Below are 23,011 nucleotides of genomic sequence, written 5' to 3' on the forward strand. Positions count from 1 at the left end.
AAAAATAAACGCTTTGTGCATCGTAGTTGTTTTATATGTCAATATGTTTATATACATTCTACTCTTTTAAATATATAATCAATTGTTTTTATCCTAATTATCATATATATTGTGTACCACCAAAAAGTTACATAGAAACTACTGAAAATTTACATGTGTAAATATAATTATATCGTAAATGTAGGTAACATGGTGGGTAAGATTTGGCTATTTTTATAATATGGCACTGTGTTTTTAAAAATCCTACGGTTAAAAAGTATTACCTTGGTACTTTGATATAAGAGATTTTAGAGTGAATGTAGACAAACATTTGTACAGATTTATCTTTAGAATCTTTTATATTTAAGGATTGAGATATCAATAAGTCCTAAGTCATTTATTGTCTAATTAGCTGGGCTATAGAATATAAATCAAATATGAATTTTGCTATTCAATAGAGGCATTTGCATTCTTCCCATTATATTCAACTTGATTTGTGTTTCTATCCCTACTTATTTTTAACTTTATGGTTTTGTCTTTATTTTTTAAGAAAAACAAAGTGGGTGCTTTGCCCATATTCCTTTAAGAGGTCCTAGGGTAACCACTATGCCTGAAAAAACAATTAGCAATGAGTCTTATTATGTGTTTCATCATTATATAGAGAAGCAATAAGGTGGGTGCTAAAGGAAGTAGAGAAAATTTTATTTCGTATCATAATATTAGCATGAAAAGAACATAAATTTAAAGGTATTTAGCTCTTTTAGCCTTGTTATTTGAATGTTTTATGCACGTTTTAAACCCCTGGAAAGATCGCATAACTTAGATAGGTTTTTATCTAATTTTTTAGAACTCTATTTATACTGAATAACTTAAAAATATATAGTAAACTCAATTATGCTAGCCTATTTGCACGCAACAAAGCCACGGTTGCTTTCTAGTATGTACTAAACCGCGTTCAATTAAAAAATTACCGGGCGCGTGCGGCCATTTTGCATTTACCTCCTTGCCGCCCTTACAGAGGGCGGAAAGGGGCTAAATGCAAAATGGGCAGGCCTACCATTGGCGGCCATCCCTCTCGGCCAGGTGTCCGTTTGCCATGTCAGCATTCTGTCCTCCTAGAGAGCGGTACGAGGTTAGTTCTGTCAATTTTTGAAATATAAAATTAAATTTGTAAATTATTTAATAAATAAAATTTAAAATTCAAAGAATTCCCTAGGAGCCACGCGCAAGCGGCCTGCCGGCCCACGGACGAGGAAGTATTTCGTTGCCATGCCAGCCGATCGGTTAGTGGGCTGAAATAAATGGCCTTACTTTGCAGGCCTGGTAATTAGAGCCATCGTCAAATCTTAAAATCCTATCCGTTCAACGAAAAAGCAACTCTCAAGATTTGTTAACATCATGGCCGTGCCATTATAACTACGACGACGACACGCTTCCCTGGCCGGTCACCAGTTACTAGTCATTGTAGGGAAAAAAGAACAACTCTCCAGTAATTAACCTTCAACAATCAACATAGAGGTCCCAGAGAATGTTCCTTTTCATCTCATAAATCTTGACAAAACTGCATATTAATTTGATCATAATGCAACAACAATTGTGCACGAAACAAGGCCAAAATCATTTTGGGTGGTCACAAGTTCACCACAAACCCACAAGGTCCCCCAAAAAGATTGAAACATGTACTGGAGGCATTTGGTGAGTACATGTATGCTCTCCTTACTGCTGGCATTTCAAAGTACAGAAACCTAATCGTCCCCAAGAGAAACTGCTCCACATGGTACCTGTACTTGGGCACTGTTCCACTGCCTACCGCACAGCTCAGTACCGCTGTGGGCTCAACCAACAACCCGGCCGGCCGACGAATTCTGCCGGCCCTACTTCCCGGCTACAGAGATTTAGATTAGTCCTAGGCTTGAAAAGCAATTAAGAGCAACTATAATAGCAGGCTATAAACCCGTAAAATGCTGAGATGGAGGAGAGAGGAGAGAAGAGAGAGGAGAAACGGGCTATAAGCTTATAGCTAGCTCTGCCACGAGAACCAAAACACTCTGTAGGAGAGATAAGTGGACCTTATATTAATTGTAAACAGCTAACTACTATATGGATAGGCTAACAGAAGGCTATAAGAATTCTTATAGCCAACCAGTTGGCTATATTAGAGCATCCCCAACAGCTCATCTATCCCATCATCTATCCTAAACATAGAGGATGAAGACTACAAATTGAGCTCCAGCAGAACGGTTATCCTATCATCTATTTTTAGATGTCATCCATATTAGGAGAAAACCTTTATATTTGGATGATCTCTTTCTATCCTCCTCCAAAGAGATATAAAGAATGTCATATATAGATGATCTAGTGCAGTACATAAAGATACGAAGGATGAAACTAGTTTAGATAATCATCCAAATGAAGATATAGATGACTAAATTTAGATGAGTCGTTGGAGATGCTCTTATTAGCCTTGCTCTAAGCACACCAACCATGAACACTTCCTACCTCCATCAAAAAAACTTTATTTTCTTTTCTTGTGTCTATTATTCGATCATCCGTCTTATTTAGAAAAGCTAGGAAAAATTAAAAATTTTATTCATGTTTTATCATCTAATAAAAATAAAAATATTAATAAAAAAATTGAATAAAATAAAGAGCTAAATATTATATAAAAACTTAAAAATAAACTTATTTTAGAACTGAGGAAGTACCGGTTAACAGAGCCCTGCAATTCAGGCCTTGTAATAGCTTGAGTTATTGCTTCGAACAGACGATAGAATTGCTGATTTGTACGACGACTAATAGCTTGGGTTGATTAATTCCATCATGTAACTAATCAGGGTGCTCCTTGGTTGTTGCTTGAAAAGACGGATGGGATTGACTTGGTTTATTTCAATCATTCCATGTACATGTTACACTCTGGACAATTGTGATATAAATGGCCTCTCCTTTTGAATTGGCTAAAAGTCATCGGCACACGATTCAAAAGGCTAATTGATGGAGCGAAAGTATAATTTTTATCGAACTGGCAACAGAACAAGACAAGAAGGTTCATTCCAACGAAAAGTACAGGCAGAAGGGCTTTGAAGGTAGGTACCGTAGCTTTTTCGAATGTCCTCATTGCTAATGAGACAATGTATGTTTTGACATGATTTCAAAACGGAAATCTTTCACATTTTGTTTGAAAACTTAGTTTGGCCTACTTCCTTTGGTGATCAATCTCCAACAATCCATTTTCATTCTTTGGAATGATTTAGAGAGAACGCAGGAATGCATGCAGGAGCTAGGCACCACAAAGCAGATGTCAAAAGCCAAAAGGGCTTTTACTGGTGTGTTTTAGCTTAGAGAAGCAGCTGTTAGTTCGGTCATTGCTTGACGTGAAAACTACCGAGTGTATTATCGTTTCCAATCAAAACAAAAGGTGCAGTTTTCGTTGATTTGTCCCAATCTCGTCTGCCAAATGCTGACACTATAACCTAAGGCAATTAACATCGGCATGGCAAAAAATATGTGATTCTTTTGTAAAAGAAATGAAAAAGCTAATTAAAGCAGTCTCAAATTCCAACCGTTTTATTTAGGGGGACCAAATTCTAACCTAGTTGCAAATTGGAAACCCATAAGACCAAGGTTAATAATATAGCCCATGAATTGGCTATAAGTCTCTTTATAGTTTTCTTATAGCAGACCCATATAGTAGTTAGCTCTTCATCATTAATACATGATCCGCATATCGTGATCTGCATGTCGCTCTCACAGATATTCTTGGTTCTTGTGCCTAAGCTGGCTATAAGTGTACAACCCGCTTCTCCTCTCTTCTCCCCTCTCTTCTCCACATCAGTATTTAGCCGGCTTATAACCTGCTAATATACTTGCTCTAAAGCACACATACCCCAAGAGTTTTCCTCAAGAGAATCTGCACATATATTTATACTTAAACACATAATAAACATTGCACATATGGAAACTGTTTGTAAAAAAACTCTCTCTTCTCTTATCTCTTTAAAATATATTTACAACTTGCTTATAGCCTCCTATTGTACCTGCTCTAAGGCAATTAACATTGCCATGGCAAAATATATGTGATTCTTTTGTAAAAAAAAATGGAAAGGCTAATTAAAGCAGTCTCGAATTCCAACCGTTTTGTTTAGGGGACCAAATTCTAACCTAGTACAGGACTTTAGTTGTAGGTTTCACTTTACTAAGATAAAAATTATAAAGAGCTTTCATCAATAGAATCTACACATATTTCCACTTAAAACACATAATAAACATTGCACATATCGAAACCGTTTGTAAAAGAACACACCATATATCAGTTTCGTGAAATATGTTGCAAAATATAATGAAACATGATAGCACAAAAAATAGTTAAATCTTTCCTTCCTTTATACACACAAAAAACTGAATTAATGGGTTATTATGCTTTACAATTTCCTGTGAATCAAAGAAAGAAACAACTCCAGAAACCCAAAAAGAAAAAGAAATTAATTATCAAACCACATTGTGGCATCCACTGACGTTTGGTTTCCACTGCACCTGCCTCGTTTCCATCCAAGCCAACAGCTTGTACACTTTACCAAAAATACACAGGAACACCAGGCCGGCGACGAGCGCGTACGCGGCGACGCTCGCCGCGGCGCCCTCGGCGAGCGCCCACCCGGTGAGGTAGACGCCGTCGCCGGCGACGAACACCCAGCTGGCGGCCTCCAGCGCCGACCGCGTCCACGCGCTGAGCCGCTCCTCGCCGTAGATCCGGCACACCATCCGCGAGCAGAGAGCGAAGATGATGGCGAGCGCCGTCTTGGACAGGCCCCGGTAGAGCACCGTCCGGCCGCCGACGACGAGCGGCTCCATCCGACAGAGGCAGGTGGCGCACTCGCCGGAGAACCGCGACCAGCGGAGCGCGTCCGTGCCGGTGTAGAAGGGCAGCACGACGGCGTCGAGGTAGAGGCTGGCGTGCAGGATCCCGGACACGGTGGACGCCTCCAGCACCGCGTACCGGAGGTCGCCGTCGGCCTCGTTCCGGAACGCCAGCGCGGACGCCTGCAGCGTCAGCAGCAATGCCGGGCCGAGCTGCGCGAGCGGGAACACGGCGTTGATCCGCTGCCCCTTGGCGAGGGCCAGGAGCACCAACGGCAGCAAGAACGGACCCGACGGCACCATGTACTTCCTCCTCGTCCGCCCGCCGCCGCCGCCGCCGCCGCCCCTGCCAATGTCCAGCACGGCGAACGCCGCGGCGGAGAGGAGGCAGTACACGGCGAAGGCCGCGACGAGCGCGCCGACGGCGGCGGCGTAGTCGCCCGGGTAGGCGCTGTCGCAGTAGTAGTGGTAGGGGCAGGTGATGAAGTCCGTCGTCTCCTCCAGCTGCCACCTCGTGCACTTGAGGATCTGCCGCGTGACGTTGCTGCTGCTGCCACTGCCAATGCCATGGCCCCTCCACACGGCTGCCGACATGGCCGGACCACCCCTAATCACCACCCCAAGACGACGACGACGACGATTTCCTTCCTCTCTTCCTCCTCCTCCACTTTCTTGCCTCCCTTTCCCGGTAGCAGCAGCAGCAGCAGCTGATGCTGCTAACCATGTGCATGCTGCATCTGGCGGCTAATGGTGGATTCTTCCCGGCGGCAACTGCAGCGCCTCCTCCTCACTCATCTCATCGTCTCTTAATGATCCATTCGCTTTGCTCTCTGCTCTGCTTTGCTCTGTTTCATGGATGCTGGTGTGGTGGTGAATGTGATGTTGCTTAATTGGAGGGAGGAGACGGGGGTTCGATGTGGAAAGTTTAACTGACGGCCTCGTGTGGAACGACAGTTTTGCCCCTGCCACTGGATAAATTGGGTTTTAGGTATGAGCTGCATAGCTGACATGCTCGTGTTGGGCCCAGGAGTGTTTCCAGAAGACATGCTGCTTGTGAAGGATGTCTCTTCCAGTTTGTTTGTTGCAATGCTACTCCGGCCCTATTTAGTTCGTATAAATTTTCGTGTTTATCTGTCACATCGAATCTTTGAATATATGTATAAAATATTAAATATAGTTAAAAACTAACTAATTGCACAGTTTGGAAGGAATTTGCGAGACGGACCTTTTGAGTCTAATTACTCCACAATTAGTCATAACTGCTACAGTAAATCACATGTGCTAGTGATGAATTAATTAGGCTTAAAAAATCGTCTCATGGTTTCATGACACTCTATGTAATTAGTCGTCCAAATAGTCCTCTGGCGTTTGGTTAAATATTCGATGTGACACACGACCCAACAAGCCCTCCATCTGAGCTCACAGTGCTGAATTTATCCAGTGTGACTCACCCCAGGGTGAATAACTAGCCCACCACCCCCCCCCCCCCGCCCCGCCCCTTTTTTTTCTGATTTCTGCAAACCGATCGGTTTTTATGGGACAGATATATCACAGGTATCATGTTTCCGGTATTAATATGTTTTATCCCCCGTTTCAAAATATAGAAACTTTCGATCATGACACAGTTTTATAGATACTACTTTGACTAATTATATACATAATTATGGTATTTTTAATAATAGATATGGTAATATCATTTTTACGTAATCGATCTTATTTTTTATTAATAGTTAAAGTTTAAAATATTTGGCTTAGCACTATTTTACTTTTAAAATAGTTATAATGAATGGAGGGGTATCTTTTAATATCGAGAAATCCTTCATGATTTAGTACTGTGGCAAACACAAACATTACCGACCTCCCCCGGGGGGATCATGGGCATATATTTGACAAACTTATTGATTCCGGCCAATAATTACTCAAAATACATGTTGTACGAATTTCGAATTTCAAAGAGCAGTCATGAAAATATTGGTTCCATGAAAATTAAGATAACATTTTATGAGCTACCGATGGCAAAAGTTTCAACTTAAACACATTTTAAAATATAACATGCACTATATTTTTCTATAGATGTAATAATTAATTTGCAGGAAGATGGAGAGTGAAATATGTCGTCATCATCCACCACCCAGCATACAATTAGTTAATTTCCATTGCCTATGAAAATACTATGTTTTCAAACTATGCATCTATTCCTAAAGATTAGCTAATTAGTACCAAGTTAGAGGGTTAATATGAAATTATATTGACAGGATACCAGACATAATAGAGAAGGGGTATTTTGGACACTGGGGTAATGTTTTGCTATCATTGTAGTTCAGGTCAGGGAGAAAGGTAGGATGACCTTTGGTTTATAAGGGATTGGTAGGTCAGAGAGAATGGGGGAGAGAGTGTGGCATTTGTTTAACTGGTAGTTAAAGTTTGTTGAGGGATTTGGTAGCAACAGGGTCATCATGTTGCACTTTTTCTAGATCAACATTTGCACATGAGCCTGCATGACTTGTACAAAGTACTGAACTTTACACCACTACTTCATCCCAAGATGTCAATTCCTTTTCTTCAGGAACTCGCACTCTGCACACTACATGCATGTCCCACTGTTATCCTTTCTTGTGACCTGATGAGATAAAAGTAGATTTGTCCACAAAAAGATCTAGAAAAAAGTTCTGCTATAATGTCCTAAGAAAGTATGCAAATCCTAACATCATTTAGAGCAGAGAGACTGGTATGTTTGACTCATATATGATGTCTTCAGATCTCTGTTTCCAAACTGTTCGCACTATCCACAGAAGAGGAAAAATGTGCACGCAAATATGAAGTTTATATTGTATTCTGCACTATAAATTCTTGCTAAACTTTTAGCTTAAGAAAATGAGCAGCTAGAGATCAATTACAGAACAAACTATAGGATCAATATTCCTTTTTGGTTTCACCCTGAAGCTTGATAGTAGGCACACTAATTTGACCTAGGGTTCTTGCATTCACTAAAAAAGGTTTCTTGATATTCTCTTTTTCTGCATAAAATTCATTGTTTGCATAAACAGTTGTGCTAAAGTCAGTTCAGGTTTCTCCGCAAAAGATGAAAAAAAACACAGGCAGTTTAGATTTCCTTGCAAGAAAAGAACGAATTAGACATGGGCTACGTTCGGTGGAGGTGGGGATAAGCTAACTTACCCGACGCAGAAGACGCAGAAAACGTAGTAATAGATTAGTACATGATTAATTAATTATTAATTATTAAAAAAATATAAAATAGATTAATATGACTTTTTAAAACAATTTTCCTATACATTTTTTTTAAAAAATATACCGTTTAACAGTTCGAGAAACGTGCACACGGAGAACGATGGAGATAAGTTAATTACAGCCTTGCAGAACGCGGCCATGGTAGGACAGATTGTTTCGTTTTCCGTTCAAGCTTCAAATCATCAGGATGCCTTTGTGGAATCAAAACTTAGGAGCTGTCCAAACAGAAGTTATTGGTAGGTGGCACTCGCCATGTAGCTATGTAGTCCAAAAGAGGAGTTGTATCTTAGAAGAATCTAATGTACGTATTCTCCATGTTTTTTCTAATTCAATGTTGGCTCTATGTTGAAAGTACAAACATCAGGTTGTTGAATACCATAAATAAACAAAACAAATCCACCCAACTTTTGGTGTTCTTGTCAATTACTACTTACATAAACAAACCTCAATATTCCTACATGGAAAAAACTTCTCAATCAGGTTGTTGTGAGTGGGTGTACATGCAACATGTGGATGGTATTCCTAATTTATCATTGATCCTCTATATTGTATTGTTCATTTGTACCTTTTCTTTCAGGTAATTATTAATTGTTGATCTTCTCATATTATCTTTCGATAATATTGTATGAGTATCCCTGTTATTGATTTTTTTTCCTGGTGACCAAACGGCATATCGTACTATAAAGTAGCATGCAGAGATAGATAGGTCTTACTCCGTTTTATATTATATGACAGGTATATTTATTTATTAATCAATGTATATAATTTATATATGTGTTTAGACTCATTAACATCCATATAAATTTAGACAATACTAGAGAAAATCTCACATCGTGAAACAAATGAAGTAATATATAGTGGCCCTTATGGTGATGGTTTGCTTAATCTTTACCTTGCTACAATACCTGCTGCTTAAAGCAACTGTTCACTTTTGCAAGCAGGCAGTCATTTTCAGGTTCTTAAAATGTCTCTCTACTTGTCTTAGAAGACTGCAGCAAATGTATGACAGATTTGCATGGAAGGAACACGGATATGGACTGATGGAACTCTCTAGGGAAGAAAAGGAGTTTCTGAATATGACAGCGGACCAAAGAAATCATACAATGCAACATGTTTCTTCCAAAATAAAGTTTTGGGACAAAATGTTTCTTCCAATATGAAGAAATGAAGAGAAATATAAACCGTCAGAATATGTGTTTTGCCACAGCTGCCTCTAATCATACTGCAGGAATAATTTGGGATTATGTGCCTTTGAAGCTGCAGTTGTATTAGGTGGCCATCACAATTCAAGATCTGCTGCTGCATTTTTGACCTCATCATGCATGTGTGGAAGCTGTTAGTACGCTCTACTTTGGTGCACACTCTGATGTTTGCCTTGCCAACAACCGTAGGTTGGTTACATTTGGTGATTTGTCCCTGTTGCTTTTCAGACACGGGGGATTTGCGGTCTGCGTGTCTGAAACAATGTGAAACCATTAGCATATTTCTCATCTCCTTCTTAGTTTTTTGGAATTTATATTACATATCATTCTCTCCTACTATATCAAGCCCGGATTTATTCAATGTTTTTCAAACGTAAATATAAACCATCCGTCTGTTATTAATTACCCAACCCACACAGAAAAGTGACTATCATAAAACTAATTCTAAATATTTTAAAATTTTGACCAAATCTTGTTATGAATATTAAATATTTACGACTCAAGGGGGTAAATTGTTTTGGATGCAACACAGAAAAGTGGTGTTTACCATTTCCAATTTACATTTTTTTTTACGGTGAACATATGAACATTGAATACTGTAACTGCTCATAGACAAACAAGCATGGTGGTGAAATTAAATGAAGAAAGGCTGTCCTTGGATGATGAGATATGTGACAAACCTTATTAGTGAAGACTTCTGATTGGTGCATACAAATACATGTGTGAAAGTTGTTAAATTTTGAAGAAAAAAAATAAATGCCAGAAGTTGTTAAATTTTGCGGCGGAAGGAGTAGATAATACTTTATGGAAGGAAAAAACTTGCTCGATTTCTTAGGCTTTGGGCCAAGCAGAGCTGCTTAGCGGCTTGCTGATCTATAGTCAGGCTTTTCAAAGCCCATCCTGAAACCCAGGCCAAATTTATGATTTTTTTTCCATTGCACATGTATTACTTTTATCTTTTCTTTTTGCGATAAGCCTGATCTTCTTTATTTTAAAAATATTTCAATATTAATTTAGGATCAATGTTTGACCATCTTTATCATTTAATTTTTTGCAAATACAAAATTATAAATCAAATCATAAAAACATAATATAATTTTCTGAATAACACAAATGGTCAAATATAGAGCCAAAAGTTAACGGCATCAAATAAAAAATGAAGAGAGTACATTTGTTATTGTAAGATGTTTTGGTTTTATATGAATTAGTTGCAGACTAATTTATCTGAATATATATATATATATATATATATATATATATATATATATATAAAACATATGCATTAATTTATAGATGAATATAGAAAAAACCAAAATATCTTATAAACTAAAACAGAGATTTCCATTTTCTATCCATTCTATTATTTTATATGCATACTAATGAATTTCAATATATAAATCCTGGTGAGAAACATCTGATTACATGCTAAAGCACGGATTCTTATTTGAATTCATATATATTTACTCACCCGTGAATAATAAAACACAAGTAGGAAATTGTCTCTGATAAAACAATGAGCAGGATAAATCAACTCAAATATAAACTATTTGATAAATGCAATATGATAGATTGGACCTAACTAAGACAGTGTGATATTGAAGATATCAAAAAGTAAATATCAAGTTAGCGTAATTTACACAAAGTCGTTGACCAGATTAATTCAAAATACAAGAGTAACTTAAAACTGATCTGATATAATCAATAGAAATAGTAATACTAGACCTAAACAAAGTCCCAAACTAGTTAATATAATTACCAGGTGATTAACCCAAATTATTAATGAAACATCAGTAATTTAAACTGAAATTGATACGATAACTAGCCATCATATAAAGTATGTCAAAATATTGGACTTAACCGACAAAGTTCTAGTCATGCCGATACGACTGCCAGGTTGACGAGAGATCACTCAAGTGCTAAGGTCGGACCTGACTGATGCAACTTAGTCGAGAGCTCACTCCATCGTAATCTACTGCTAGGATTGTGATGAGCCATAGTGTTGTATTGATCTATGGAGATAGGTTACAAAGGTATTGGGTGTATATATTTATACCCTCGAGTTGATACAGATCTATAGTGAGCATGAGATATAAGACTTTTCTAATAAAAAAATGAAATAACTAATCCAAGAGATATTTTAAAATATATAAAATGGTCTTGCCGTGGTCTTCGTGATTATTTCTTGAAATCAGCAGTTCAATATATCGATCAGTTTTCTTTACTTAACCAAATCTACTAAAAATCTTATCAATTTTTGGTGTTAACAAAGTGATTGCCAGATAGGAGTAATGTTATTTATATAAATTTGTGGGGATATGTGAAAGGGATTTGATTGGTATATAATCTGGCATGCAGCCAAATTAGCTGCTTTATCATGGGACAAGCAGATGGAGACAAGAAGAGAGCGGAATGCCTGCAGGGTATCTGTTGGCTCTTGTCCCCAGCACCTACAAAGCAGTCTGGAGGATTCTGGTAGGTGTGTGCTCAAATATCAAAGTGATTGATACTCCTGCTAGTTTGGGTTGACACAGGGCCTTCAACGATCTTGTCTGCGTGTTCGTTGCGTTGTGTTGCGCCCTTTTTTCCGAAACAAAGAGACAAATAAACACACAAACACAGGTACAATTACGAAATGGTCAGTTTTTTTTGTGCTACGCATAGCGAGAGCAGCTTGTATCTGGTGTCTGAAGTTGTCTTTGTTGTTTAAATATTTAGAATTAGTGATAAACCCTAAATCAAGGTTGTAATATTTTGTTAAATACGATGCAAGGTTTCAAATTTGACCAAACCATCCATAGCAAACTAACCCTAACGACACAATTACTGAAATGTGCATTTGAACGTGTATATATTTCTGCACAATAACGGAATGTTTCGACGCGCAGTTTATGCTCCTTTTATCATTGCAGTGGATTATGCATATCTTGGTACAGCTATTTTTAAATATGTATTATTTGATAAACTACTCTTTAATATACTAGCATTCATCCACTTGCATGCACTAGATATTTCATACAATTACTATCAGCTATCTTAGCAGTTAAATATTTAAAATTAATAAATCGCAAACATATTATAATTGAGATTCCACAGTGACAATAACTCAACAATTATTAATTTCAAAATTTTGAATTGTTAAATCATAGAAAAAAAAACTTTCGGCGTTGGTTGTTAGTAAGTCGGATTCTCTTATTTTCCATACGCATGCTTTCTGAACTATTTAACGGTGCGTTTTTTCAAAAAAATTTCTATAGAAAATTTTCTTTAAGAAATCATATTAAGTTATTTTTCAACTTTTTATAGCTAATAATTAATTAATGATACTTCATATTGTAAGATTTTTTGGCAATTGCTAGATTCATGTATTGATAATTGTATATTGTATATTGTTTGTGTATATTTCTAGAATCATTATCATCTATATGAATTTAGACAATACTAAAAAGGAGCTCGTAATTTTTGCTAATTTCAAATTTTGATTTAATAGGTCCAGAAAATACTCTAATTCAAGTACAACTTAGTATTTCTTAATTACAAGTTCCGATACCGTAATATGATAAAGAAAATATAATTGAGTCTGCAAGCTGACGTGAACTCCATATTTATTAATTTCAAAAATAGAAAATCATAGAAAAAGTAATTCAGAGTGTAAAACAAATACAATTGGGATTTTTTCACTATGACCTTCATAAATACTAGCCAACTATCACGCATTTGTGCGCCCCTAACTTCCCTCTTTATTAGATTTACTAGTAATCGTGCACGTGCAATGCACGTTTCCCACCATGTCATGATAAACATAAATAAACTTGTTATTTTTTTCATGACATGTCATACAAAATACATAAAAACGAAGTTAATATGCCACATAACTTTCCCTTTATATTGTGATCTGCATATATATATTTAACCTGATACAATTAAATATAATATTTTTATATTGTGAACAAAATATATCCATATAGAAAAATAATATAATGTTATAGCATGAACTGTCATGTTGCTAGCATAAAGAAAGTCAAAACATAACCATTCGGTAACACCATGGCTAATACAATGTAACAATTTAGCTAAATCTATCATTTAGCATTAATAATACACTTAATGATATCACGTGCGGCAATAGCTATGTTGCTTTCACACTTATTCTCTTGACATGTCAATAGATGTATCAATGAATGTCTCCTCAGCTCATAGCCATCCTACACATACATTTATGTATAAATTAGAATGTTATGTACTATTATATTATAAATAATAAAAGAAAAATGTTTTGATGCTAACCTTGAAAGCAAACAATTGTAGTTCATCATTTCTGCATGCACGCATAAAAAGAAGAACAAGATAACCAGATAGTTCACTGATAAGATTCAATAGTTACTTACTGTTGATTTATAAAAAAAATAAATTGCGCGGTTCACATGTGAAATTTTGGAATAAAACATACCTGCTGTGAATTGGCACATTTGGAACATTTATTTGACTCCAAAGGTTTATATCTTCAACCCATATAGATCTAGGACATTCTATGCGCATGGCTTTTCTGAAGTGCTCGGCAAGGCATAATAATTTTTTTGACATATCTTACATTCGGGTTATTTTTGTAAATGGGATTAAGAGGATTAGGATTTAGTATATAGAGTTTTCTTGTATTTTGATCCAATATAACAAGAATAAAGGTTCCACACTATTCTATTGGTATGAGAATCTGCAAAAGGTTATCCATTAAAATAGATACAAACATACACAAATACGAGAAAAGTATATATCAATCATACCGATTTGCATCTTGCAATGTTGTAGTCAGTTTTGGACCAACTACAAACTGTCTTTGCCAGTTGAACAATATCAAGATTTTGATGAAATTTTGGGTGTCGACCAAATCCAACACTATTCTGTAAGATATAAACAACAATGGTTTTAAAAACATATACCAAAAGGGGTGAATATAATTTATATTTATATATTATAAAAATGTTACCCAAAATTGCAAGACCAGACAATGCTTTGATATTACTCCATTGGTTTTCTTCATCATCTGAATGTCATCCTACATAAACTTCCGTACGAACATGTTGAAGCAATCACGATCCATTGGTTTATCCTCGTTTAATACTAATTGAAGCTTGGTAAGACTCAAGCTAATAAAATACAGATTCGAATTTTGTACCCATACTTTCCTGGGAATCAATAAGAAAATATTAAAATAATCAATGCAGACTCATGTATACCCATACTTAAAAAATACTAACTTACTCCAACAATTTAACACAGCTCTGTCCTTTGATGTAGTTGGAAATACCACCTATCAAATCATTTAAACCCATCATAGTGATAACAGACAGAAGTGAATAATATTTCTCTTCAGTAGATACAGAGTCAGATAATTTGGATTCCCTATTGTTGATATGAGAGGGAATTTCCATTCTACTATCCAACATTATGACATCATCTGAATTCTCTATGGTATCGTCATCTTGACCACCACTGGACGTCACTCTAGCCTCATTTGTTTTCCAACATAATAGTATGCCTGGTAGCTTATCCCTGAAAAGTTCAACATCTCCTTGTGCAGTAATAAAGTTACATTTACTAACTAAACAACACGAATTTAACATGTTATACTCTTTTGTTCACTTAAAAAAAAAAATTCACCTGTGTAAGAGAGCGAGAAAGTGTATCTCCTGTCCAATATTTCATGTACTTAAGCATGAATAGACCACATGAAGAACTGCATTATAATAAAAGATATCACTGCAACAATTATGCATTTAACATAAAGCATATCCCTGATATAAAACTTAAATAGAGTATGTTTTGCATTATACCTATCCTCTTGCATTGGATTTTTAGATTGTTCGGTGATCCGCCAAGTTGTAACATGGAGGTTTTCCCATGCGTGGGTATATAGCTCTGGCTGTCGAGTAATAATGCTCAAATGACATTCTATACCTTTGAGTTGTATGATTATTGTCAGTAGCAATAGACAGAAACAAATTATTATTAAGAAAATTGGAGCAATATGTAATAGTCACTAACTGTAGTAGAGAGGTCAGCACTGTTGAAATGCCAACAAGGAATCCAATACTTGTACCTCTGATTTTTTAGCGTTGACAACCGCTACATACCAGTGTGTGTCACTTATATTTATTGGTATAAATATCTATTTATAAAGTCGAGTCAGTAGATATACGTATATATAAATACAAACATATATCCTACCAGATATAGAGAGCAATAAAATACCAGTTTATGCTTAAGATAGTTTGCCACTTTCACTGTAAGGTGATTTTTAGTTCCACTGACATCTTCTTTAACTCCAATGGTGCCATTACGTTTAAGCATGTCAGAAATATAGGTGTTTTCAAAATACACCTTATCAGTTCTCCTAAATTGGCTCCTCATGCTGTAGATGTATGCAGTAATGACCTATAGTTTAGAGATGAATATTTTATTATATTCAGAAATATTAAATATCAACAATATTTCACTAAAAATATAGTTATACTTACATCATCATTGACAAACTTATTTTTATCCAAAAGGCATGACATTCGATGTTGATCGATATACACATCTTCTATGTTGACTAATTTGGCGCTTTGAGGTGATGTTTCTACCATCATTTGTGCAATAAAATCTTAGTCGGTCAACTCATAATTTGCAATGGATGGTTTGACTCATATAATGTGCAACGCATAGAAAGAAAAGAATGATAATGAACATAGTAACTAAACTTTCTTACCTTGTGGCAAGTAATCATAAGTCTGGCCAATTTTCAAACGTATCAAATTCAAAGGTTCATTAGTTTGATAAGACATTTTAACTTTGGTTTCTTCTATTTCTGTATGGGCTTTAGTTTCGCATGAGCCCTGGCCATCACTTTTCTGACCAGGTGTAGGGCATATATGTGCCACTTCTTGCTCCAGCATCCAAGCAAGCACGCTTGGTGAATCTAAGTGAGCAATGATCAAATATACGTATATGTGAACCAAAAAATATCTTAGTATATTTACATTTAATATTAATATCGGCATACAATGACTACATATATACGTTATATTATGGAGATGTTTTTATTTATTTAAAAAATAAAAGGTGAGCAGAATACTTATTTTTATGTGCAAAAATAAATAATTACATATAAATGTCAATACCCATGTAGTCCGTAAATTAATAAATTTAGATGATTTCACCATGTAAATTGGCTAGAATAAAGTACATATCGAGTCTAAGTTTGAACCCGTCATGGATGGTTAGAGTAAAATGAACAATTGATGGCAATTATAGAGGATTAATTGTTTGAGATAAAAAATGTACAAATATAATCATTACCTATGTTTGGCAGATCGACGTTGGTATTTTCATTTTCATATGGTTGCCTCTCATCTGACAAATGTTTACATTCAGTAGGTCTCTCTCTTTAATGGTCAGTCCGCAGTCATATCACCATCCACAGTATTTTGATTGACCTAAGTACAAGACCGTATGAACAAAAAATCATCCACAGTATTTTGATTGACCTAAGTACAAGACCGTATGAACAAAAAATCAGTAAGTATAACGTTTAACCACAGTGACTGATAAAGTATTATATACATGAGAAAAAAGTTAGTGGCAGATGAGGCTTACAACCTGGAGAATATTGGAACATAATTAAGTCAACATTAATTCAGAATTATAAAGTCAGTGAAGTAGAAAAGACAAAATGCACTGCACTTGTAGAAAGATAATATAAGAGGGCACATATTTTTTAATACTTTATATACCATATAAATAATGGTAGTAGAATATAATCCTAAGCTCTAGGATATTTTCAGAAATTAAAGTTTCATTTAAATTTGCATAATTTTAGGAAGTGTGCCGGTGGAATCCACGATGTTATTAAACCAGTCATTATGATTGATAAATAGATTATCAATATATTGTCCACCGTGGGATGAGTTTAGCTAGAGAAAAAATAATAATAGCTACATACATGCTTGCAACACAAATTAGAGCTGTATTCTCTTTAGAAGGAAGACAAATCAGACTCTACAATGAATTATAGCGTGATGGCAATACATGTACCATTGATTCTGTCAACAGTTATTTGACAATGATAAATTGGATAGAAAATATTTATCCCATAAAAAGGCGTAAAAATACACATGTCCAATTACCTGTCGTGTTTTCTTCACGTCATGTGCTCCACCTTCACTACTGTTTAGAGAGATGGACGAATTTTGTTCGCCGCATTTCATGATGGACAGTAGAGGCAAACTGCACTAAACGTGGGAGCCTTTGAACTCTCTCCCCGAAACCTAGCCTAAGAACCATATTTACGTCAGTGAGTATACATGAAAAATATAGCGCAAAATATTAGAGCTCTAGTCTTTGTATAGCTTTTACTTATATAGATGGACATAATTTCTGGTTAATTAGTGATTAGTTGGCTTCATCTCAGGCATTTGTAAAAACAGATGACGCAGATTTTATCAAATCTATCCACAGCATACAGCAATTCCATGTTTTCCACAGCATACAGCATACAGTAAAAGAGAGATGACACGTATTTCATCTTAGGCTGAAGCCAACTCTAGTGGATCTGGGCCCGTAAATAACCGTACTGTGTGCAATGCATGCACTTGGCGGTACAGGGGGCAGCAATTCCATGTTTTCCATGTAAATAACTCTAGATGAACCGTAAATAACTCTAGATGAATGTATTTCCATGTTTGCACAATAGAGAATGATTCTAGCTGAGAAGTTGATGCACGGTAGAGGCACTGATTGTTGCAAATCAACCAGAGGACAGGAGGCTTAAACAACACAGCAAGCATAATAGCAGATAGTTGTTTACAGCAGGCAGTTTTATAAGCACCAAACATAGACTACAAAGTTAATGACATTAAATTAAAAAAATGACAAAGTAGCATGCTACGAGCCACACGAATGGCAGCAAAGATAGTGAAGAACATATCCTGTGCACTTTCTGATAATGGAAAAAAAAAGAAACCGCATGGGCTCAAACGCTCATTTCATTGGTTGTATATAGAATTAATTTTATCGCGAAAATGCACAGAAAATACACAAGCAAACTAGTGAGGAGTGTAAAAGCAGAGAAGAAAAACGGTGAGAGACCTGTTGGGGTTGGCAGGGCGAGGTGCGAAAGTGACGGAGTAGTCTGGGTTGTTGTACAGCTTGCTGCAGCAGTACTCCGGCGTGTCGAACGCCTCGCACAAGCTCCGGCAAGCCTGCCCCTGCCCGTCCTTCAGCTCGGCGGGGCACCGCTCGTGGAGGTCAGCGACGCACTCGGTCACCGGGCACCCGATGCCAACACCACCTCTAGCACCATCGGTAGGTTGTACCATCCACCAGGCACCGCTTGTAGATGAGTCTTGGGGAACTGATTCTGGTTAATATAGTACAAGGCAAGCAAACCCACGAATCATGCATGGTAATGATCACATAATATCATGGAAATGCATGCATGCAAATGGGCAATCAGAGGCAGCCATATATTTGGAAATGCAAATGCATGGATGAGGGCCTTACATGCATACATTTGAAAAGTAGAAATCAGAAAGAGAAAAAAATCTTGAACAAAATAGATGAAAATATATAGATTGACAGGGAGTGATCAAAACAGTTATAAATATTACTGCTATCATATACAGTCATCACCAGGTTGAGTGATAGACCATAAGAAACCTCATTGCTGCACTTCTGTTCAAAAATATCTATATAGTTTCCTGCAGTTTTATAACAGGAATTGTAAGCACCAAACACAAGAAAGGATCTGCAATTAATCAAAAAAGATATGGACAAATATATAGCTGAATAAAACATATTTATTATCAAAACAAAAATCTATGCACTTATAGTTTGTCAAACATCATATCTTTTAGTTTAATGTCAGAATCTTAGGACATAAATCTATGAACTTGTGGTAAGTGGAAAGGTTGCAGAGTCATTACCTCCTTGGACATAAATTGAGCTCCCCAATACCTTTTCATGGTTGATTCAATACCTCGCCTACTTATTCATATCCGTGATCTCACTCGAAGCCTCGGAAGAACCAAACCTCTTTGCTAGCAATTCTAATGTGACAAATTTAAAAAGAACACTGGTAAAATAGCACTAAAACAATATATAGTCACCAATGGAGCTGTCAGAACATAGCACTGTCTCACAACATAGAGAGGATTGGCACTAAACCAATATATATGGCAGTATAGATTATATAGATAAGTGGTTGAGCATTCTACAGTAAAAGCTTTATATACATGGTGTTGATAATTATAAAAAAATATCTTTGTTTGGGGGAGATTGGCCGAGAGGAAGGCAGACCACATGCTTTTAGCAAGCAATAGGAGACTCCTGTCAAATGGAATCAAGAACCTCAGTCCATGGGAACCATTGGATCGCCAAACTAAGTTTCATTGACCATCATCAATACCCATCTATGTGTGATCGACAAAATAAGCATACAGGAATTAAATCATACATATGATTCATAGAGTACTTAAAAGTTCAGAAAAACAAGACTACATTATTAGCTCTGCTTTGCTTAGTTCAATGGATATATTTCGATGGCCTGCTCAGATCAGTTATTACAGCATACATGCACTTTGAGGTAAACCTTACAAGTAATTTCAGTGAAGAACCAAGTCCTAATGCCCTATCTAAATCCTTCTTTTGCAGGCTCGCTCCTTAAACCAGAAAGAGAACATTACAGGACACGATTGAAAAGACAAGGACTGAAACATATGCAATGTGTTAATAAGAAAGGCATTCCTGATTTTTTTTTATTTTACTACTAATTTGCATGAAACAGAGCATGAACCATAAGCATAAATGGAAAATTTTATAAGATTCTTATTTTTTGGCTGTTAATTATGTTGAGTTGGAACTGAATGAAAAATGGAGTGAAAATCCTTTTTAAAATAATGTACTTTTTTTTTAGCAGAGTGATTCTCATTTCTATTCCCAAAAATGTAAGCCCAGGTTAAGTGCCTGGATGCTAATTTCAGTCAAGAACCTTACAAGTAATTTCACTCAAGAACCAAGTCCTAATGCCCTATCAAAATCCTTCATGGAGGTATGTACACAATCACAGAGGTACTGCATCTATAACAAATTAACATGTTAAATTTACTCATTTGCAGGCTCGCTCCTTAAACCAGAAAGAGAACATTACAGGACACGACTGAAAAGACAAGGACTGAAACATATGCAAGGTGTTAATAAGAAAGACATTCCTGATTTTTTTTTATTTTACTACTAATTTGAATGAAACAGAGCATGAACCATAAGCATAAATGGAAAATTTTATAAGATTCTTATTTTTTGGCTTTTAATTATGTTGAGTTGGAACTGAATGAAAAATGGAGTGAAAATCCTTTTTAAAATAATGTACTTTTTTTTTAGCAGAGTGATTCTCATTTCTATTCCCAAAAATGTAAGCCCAGGTTAAGTGCCCTGATGCTTTGAATATCATTCAAGTTCTTTGAATTGATAAATTACATTTGTTTTAACAAATCTTTAAAGCTTCAGATGTATGGGGCAACAGAACATACCATAAGTACCATGGAACACGAAAAATAACAAATACATACACACCGGCTAGATTGTATGGGGCAACAGGAATAACTACTGCTTCATTTCTCTCACACAACAGGAATAAGTAATACACATTGAACAAAATGGAAATTCGAACTCCTCCTTATATTAGTATAGATATAGATAAAGCAAATTCCATACTCTAAGAGTGGCGCACATTATTATTATTTATCCTAAATTTTAGCAGCATGGATGTAAGATTAATCAGTAGTGCACCAATTCTCCTACAACTATTATGCCTAAGGGGAGGAGGGTATATCAATGACTTCTACCCCAGCAGGGACTGTGAATCCGTTGTTTCTTGTTCGCTTCTTTTTTGGGAGTACAATCGCCACATCCTTCTCTTCAATTATATCCGGTATTTTTGGGAGTACAATCGCCACATCCTCCTCTTCAATTATTTCCGGTATGATTAGTTTTTCTGGTTGCATATTATTGTTGTTTTGTTCTTCCATTTTCAATACATCAGTCCTCCTGCAAATGACACTAAACTTAATCGTATCATGTAGGGCTGGTTCCTTGACCAAGGATCTTCTCATTTCTGCATCCATTAGAAGAATGGTTACGCATTTCGTTATTTGCTCTTAATAAAACAACATAGCATTGCCAGTCTATACCTTCCATTGATGCATAGCGCCGATAGTCAGGATTATTTAAAAACAACATACTCGTAGCGTTGGTTGTGGATAAACAATCTGAAACACAGATATATCAGTTACATGTTTAATGTATCAGGACATAAACTAAACACCATGTTAACTTACTCCAAACTTTATCCACCTCCAGTGATGTGGCAACAATTATCCCTCGACGCATCTCACTTGACATTAGCTGGGACTCGTAAAAGTCCGTGACTTGGTTGAACACACGCATGAAGCCAACTTGAAAGCTAGAGAAACAAAATTAAGTATCATAATAAATCGAAAATCTTAGTTTCAGAACTACTCACAATAATATATGATAGTAGAAATGAGCACTGTGTTACTTGGAGTCCATTAGAGCCAGCTCTCTAGTATAGGGAAAGGCTGCGTGGTGATCTACTGGACCAACATTAACCACAACAGCTGCAACATCTGTAAAAACTCAGAAGTTAGTTCCAGCAACAAAAAAATAACCCAAAATACACTTGAGATTATATGGTCACATACCAACAATGGCTCCGTTTGGCAGATTGAAAGCCTGAGAGAAATTCATAGCTAAAAGTAGCAATGACAGCCTTTGCTAACAATCTTTGGAGAATGAAAAGAAGCAGAAGTATTGTGACGATGAACTGTGACAGAAACATGTTTGAGGCTAGCTTTATACAGGGGGGAGGGGACGGACTGGGAGTACAAATCGCTTTGTGGCCGCGTTGCTACCGCGATTCGATGGCCGGAGATGACTCCTTTCCATTTTACAGCACCTATGAACATGCCTTCCAAATTTTGCATAGAAAAGCCATGAAGAACGTACATGCTTTCTTCCATGAAAGCTTTGAAAGGCATAAATCAGTGCATCGACAAGAAAGCAGTTGAGTTCTTCCCGGCGTCGTCGCGTCTTACCATTTTCTTCTCGGCAATCTTCTCGCAAGAACCCAATGGAGGTGAGGAAGGCTTGCAGCGTCGGCGTAGGCGGCGGCGGCGTGCGTGCACGCGCGAGGGAGGGGTTAGGGAAAGGATCGTACTGTGCTGATAGGGTTTGAGAGGCTTCATGGGCCTGATAGGCTTTATGGGCCTGATAGGCTTTATCTTCTAAGCTAATGATTCTTCTCCCAGTTTTCTGCACTTTATCAGTATCACGTATTTTCCTGAGAGTGCCATATTCGAATTTGCAGAAGCGAATATGCTGCCAACTCCCCAATTTACGAAATTTATATTATATATATCAAGCATTCTACAGAATTTGATACAAAGCCAGCTGAACTCTTAACCAATCGGTAAACAGGCAAAATCAACCCAACAAATCTGCATGAAGGAAAGACAGTCTAACTTCGATTTGTACTGGATAAAACAAAACCAAAACCATTTACAAGTAGAATTATGGAGAGGATCATACTGTAATGATAGGGTTAGGGAGGGGTTAGGGAGAGGATCATACTGTACTGATAGGGTTTGAGAGGTTTTATGGGCCTGATATAGGCTTTA

General features: G+C 36.7%; 2 protein-coding genes and 1 long non-coding RNA gene across 7 annotated transcripts; all 3 read right to left on the bottom strand.

The window, feature by feature from the left end:
* Nucleotides 1–4,361: 4,361 nt before the first annotated feature.
* LOC102713024 lies at nt 4,362–5,745 on the bottom strand. The gene has a single exon (XM_040528284.1). It carries the CDS (start codon nt 5,425–5,427, stop codon nt 4,465–4,467), a length of 963 nt encoding a protein of 320 aa, XP_040384218.1. The 5' UTR covers nt 5,428–5,745; the 3' UTR covers nt 4,362–4,464.
* Nucleotides 5,746–13,275: 7,530 nt separating this feature from the next.
* Nucleotides 13,276–17,567, bottom strand: LOC107305116. 4 transcript variants are annotated; one of them, XR_005812618.1, is made up of 7 exons: nt 17,447–17,567; nt 16,620–16,756; nt 15,113–15,236; nt 14,541–15,015; nt 14,266–14,464; nt 13,569–14,179; nt 13,276–13,486 (listed from the first exon to the last, which is right to left on the bottom strand). It is a non-coding gene; the product is annotated as an uncharacterized LOC107305116 (long non-coding RNA). The 4 variants fall into 4 exon arrangements; XR_005812619.1 differs by having other exon boundaries at nt 13,569–13,992; nt 14,063–14,179; nt 14,266–15,015; XR_005812620.1 differs by having other exon boundaries at nt 13,569–13,644; nt 13,732–14,179; nt 14,266–15,015.
* Nucleotides 17,568–20,802: 3,235 nt separating this feature from the next.
* LOC102710240 lies at nt 20,803–22,542 on the bottom strand. 2 transcript variants are annotated; one of them, XM_006661614.3, is made up of 6 exons: nt 22,430–22,539; nt 22,037–22,302; nt 21,874–21,961; nt 21,653–21,777; nt 21,506–21,583; nt 20,803–21,429 (listed from the first exon to the last, which is right to left on the bottom strand). In XM_006661614.3, the coding sequence occupies exons 2-6, from the start codon at nt 22,080–22,082 to the stop codon at nt 21,128–21,130; spliced, it is 639 nt and encodes a 212-aa protein (XP_006661677.1). In that variant the 5' UTR covers nt 22,083–22,302; nt 22,430–22,539; the 3' UTR covers nt 20,803–21,127. The 2 variants fall into 2 exon arrangements, with proteins under 2 accessions (XP_006661677.1, XP_040384220.1); XM_040528286.1 differs by having other exon boundaries at nt 22,037–22,542.
* Nucleotides 22,543–23,011: the final 469 nt, after the last annotated feature.

The sequence above is a fragment of the Oryza brachyantha genome, chromosome 10, assembly GCF_000231095.2.
Source record: "Oryza brachyantha chromosome 10, ObraRS2, whole genome shotgun sequence".
NCBI lineage: Eukaryota > Viridiplantae > Streptophyta > Magnoliopsida > Poales > Poaceae > Oryza > Oryza brachyantha.

Bases quoted from the DNA above. Each gene is read 5' to 3' on its own strand.
- LOC102713024 (XM_040528284.1), bottom strand. From the start codon at position 5,427: ATGTCGGCAGCCGTGTGGAGGGGCCATGGCATTGGCAGTGGCAGCAGC.
- LOC102710240 (XM_040528286.1), bottom strand. From the start codon at position 22,082: ATGAATTTCTCTCAGGCTTTCAATCTGCCAAACGGAGCCATTGTTG. The intron at 21,584-21,652 runs GTAAGTTAACAT...TCTGTGTTTCAG, and splicing joins GGAGGTGGATAAAGTTTGGA to ATTGTTTATCCACAACCAAC. The intron at 21,430-21,505 runs GTATAGACTGGC...TAATGGATGCAG, and splicing joins GCGCTATGCATCAATGGAAG to AAATGAGAAGATCCTTGGTC.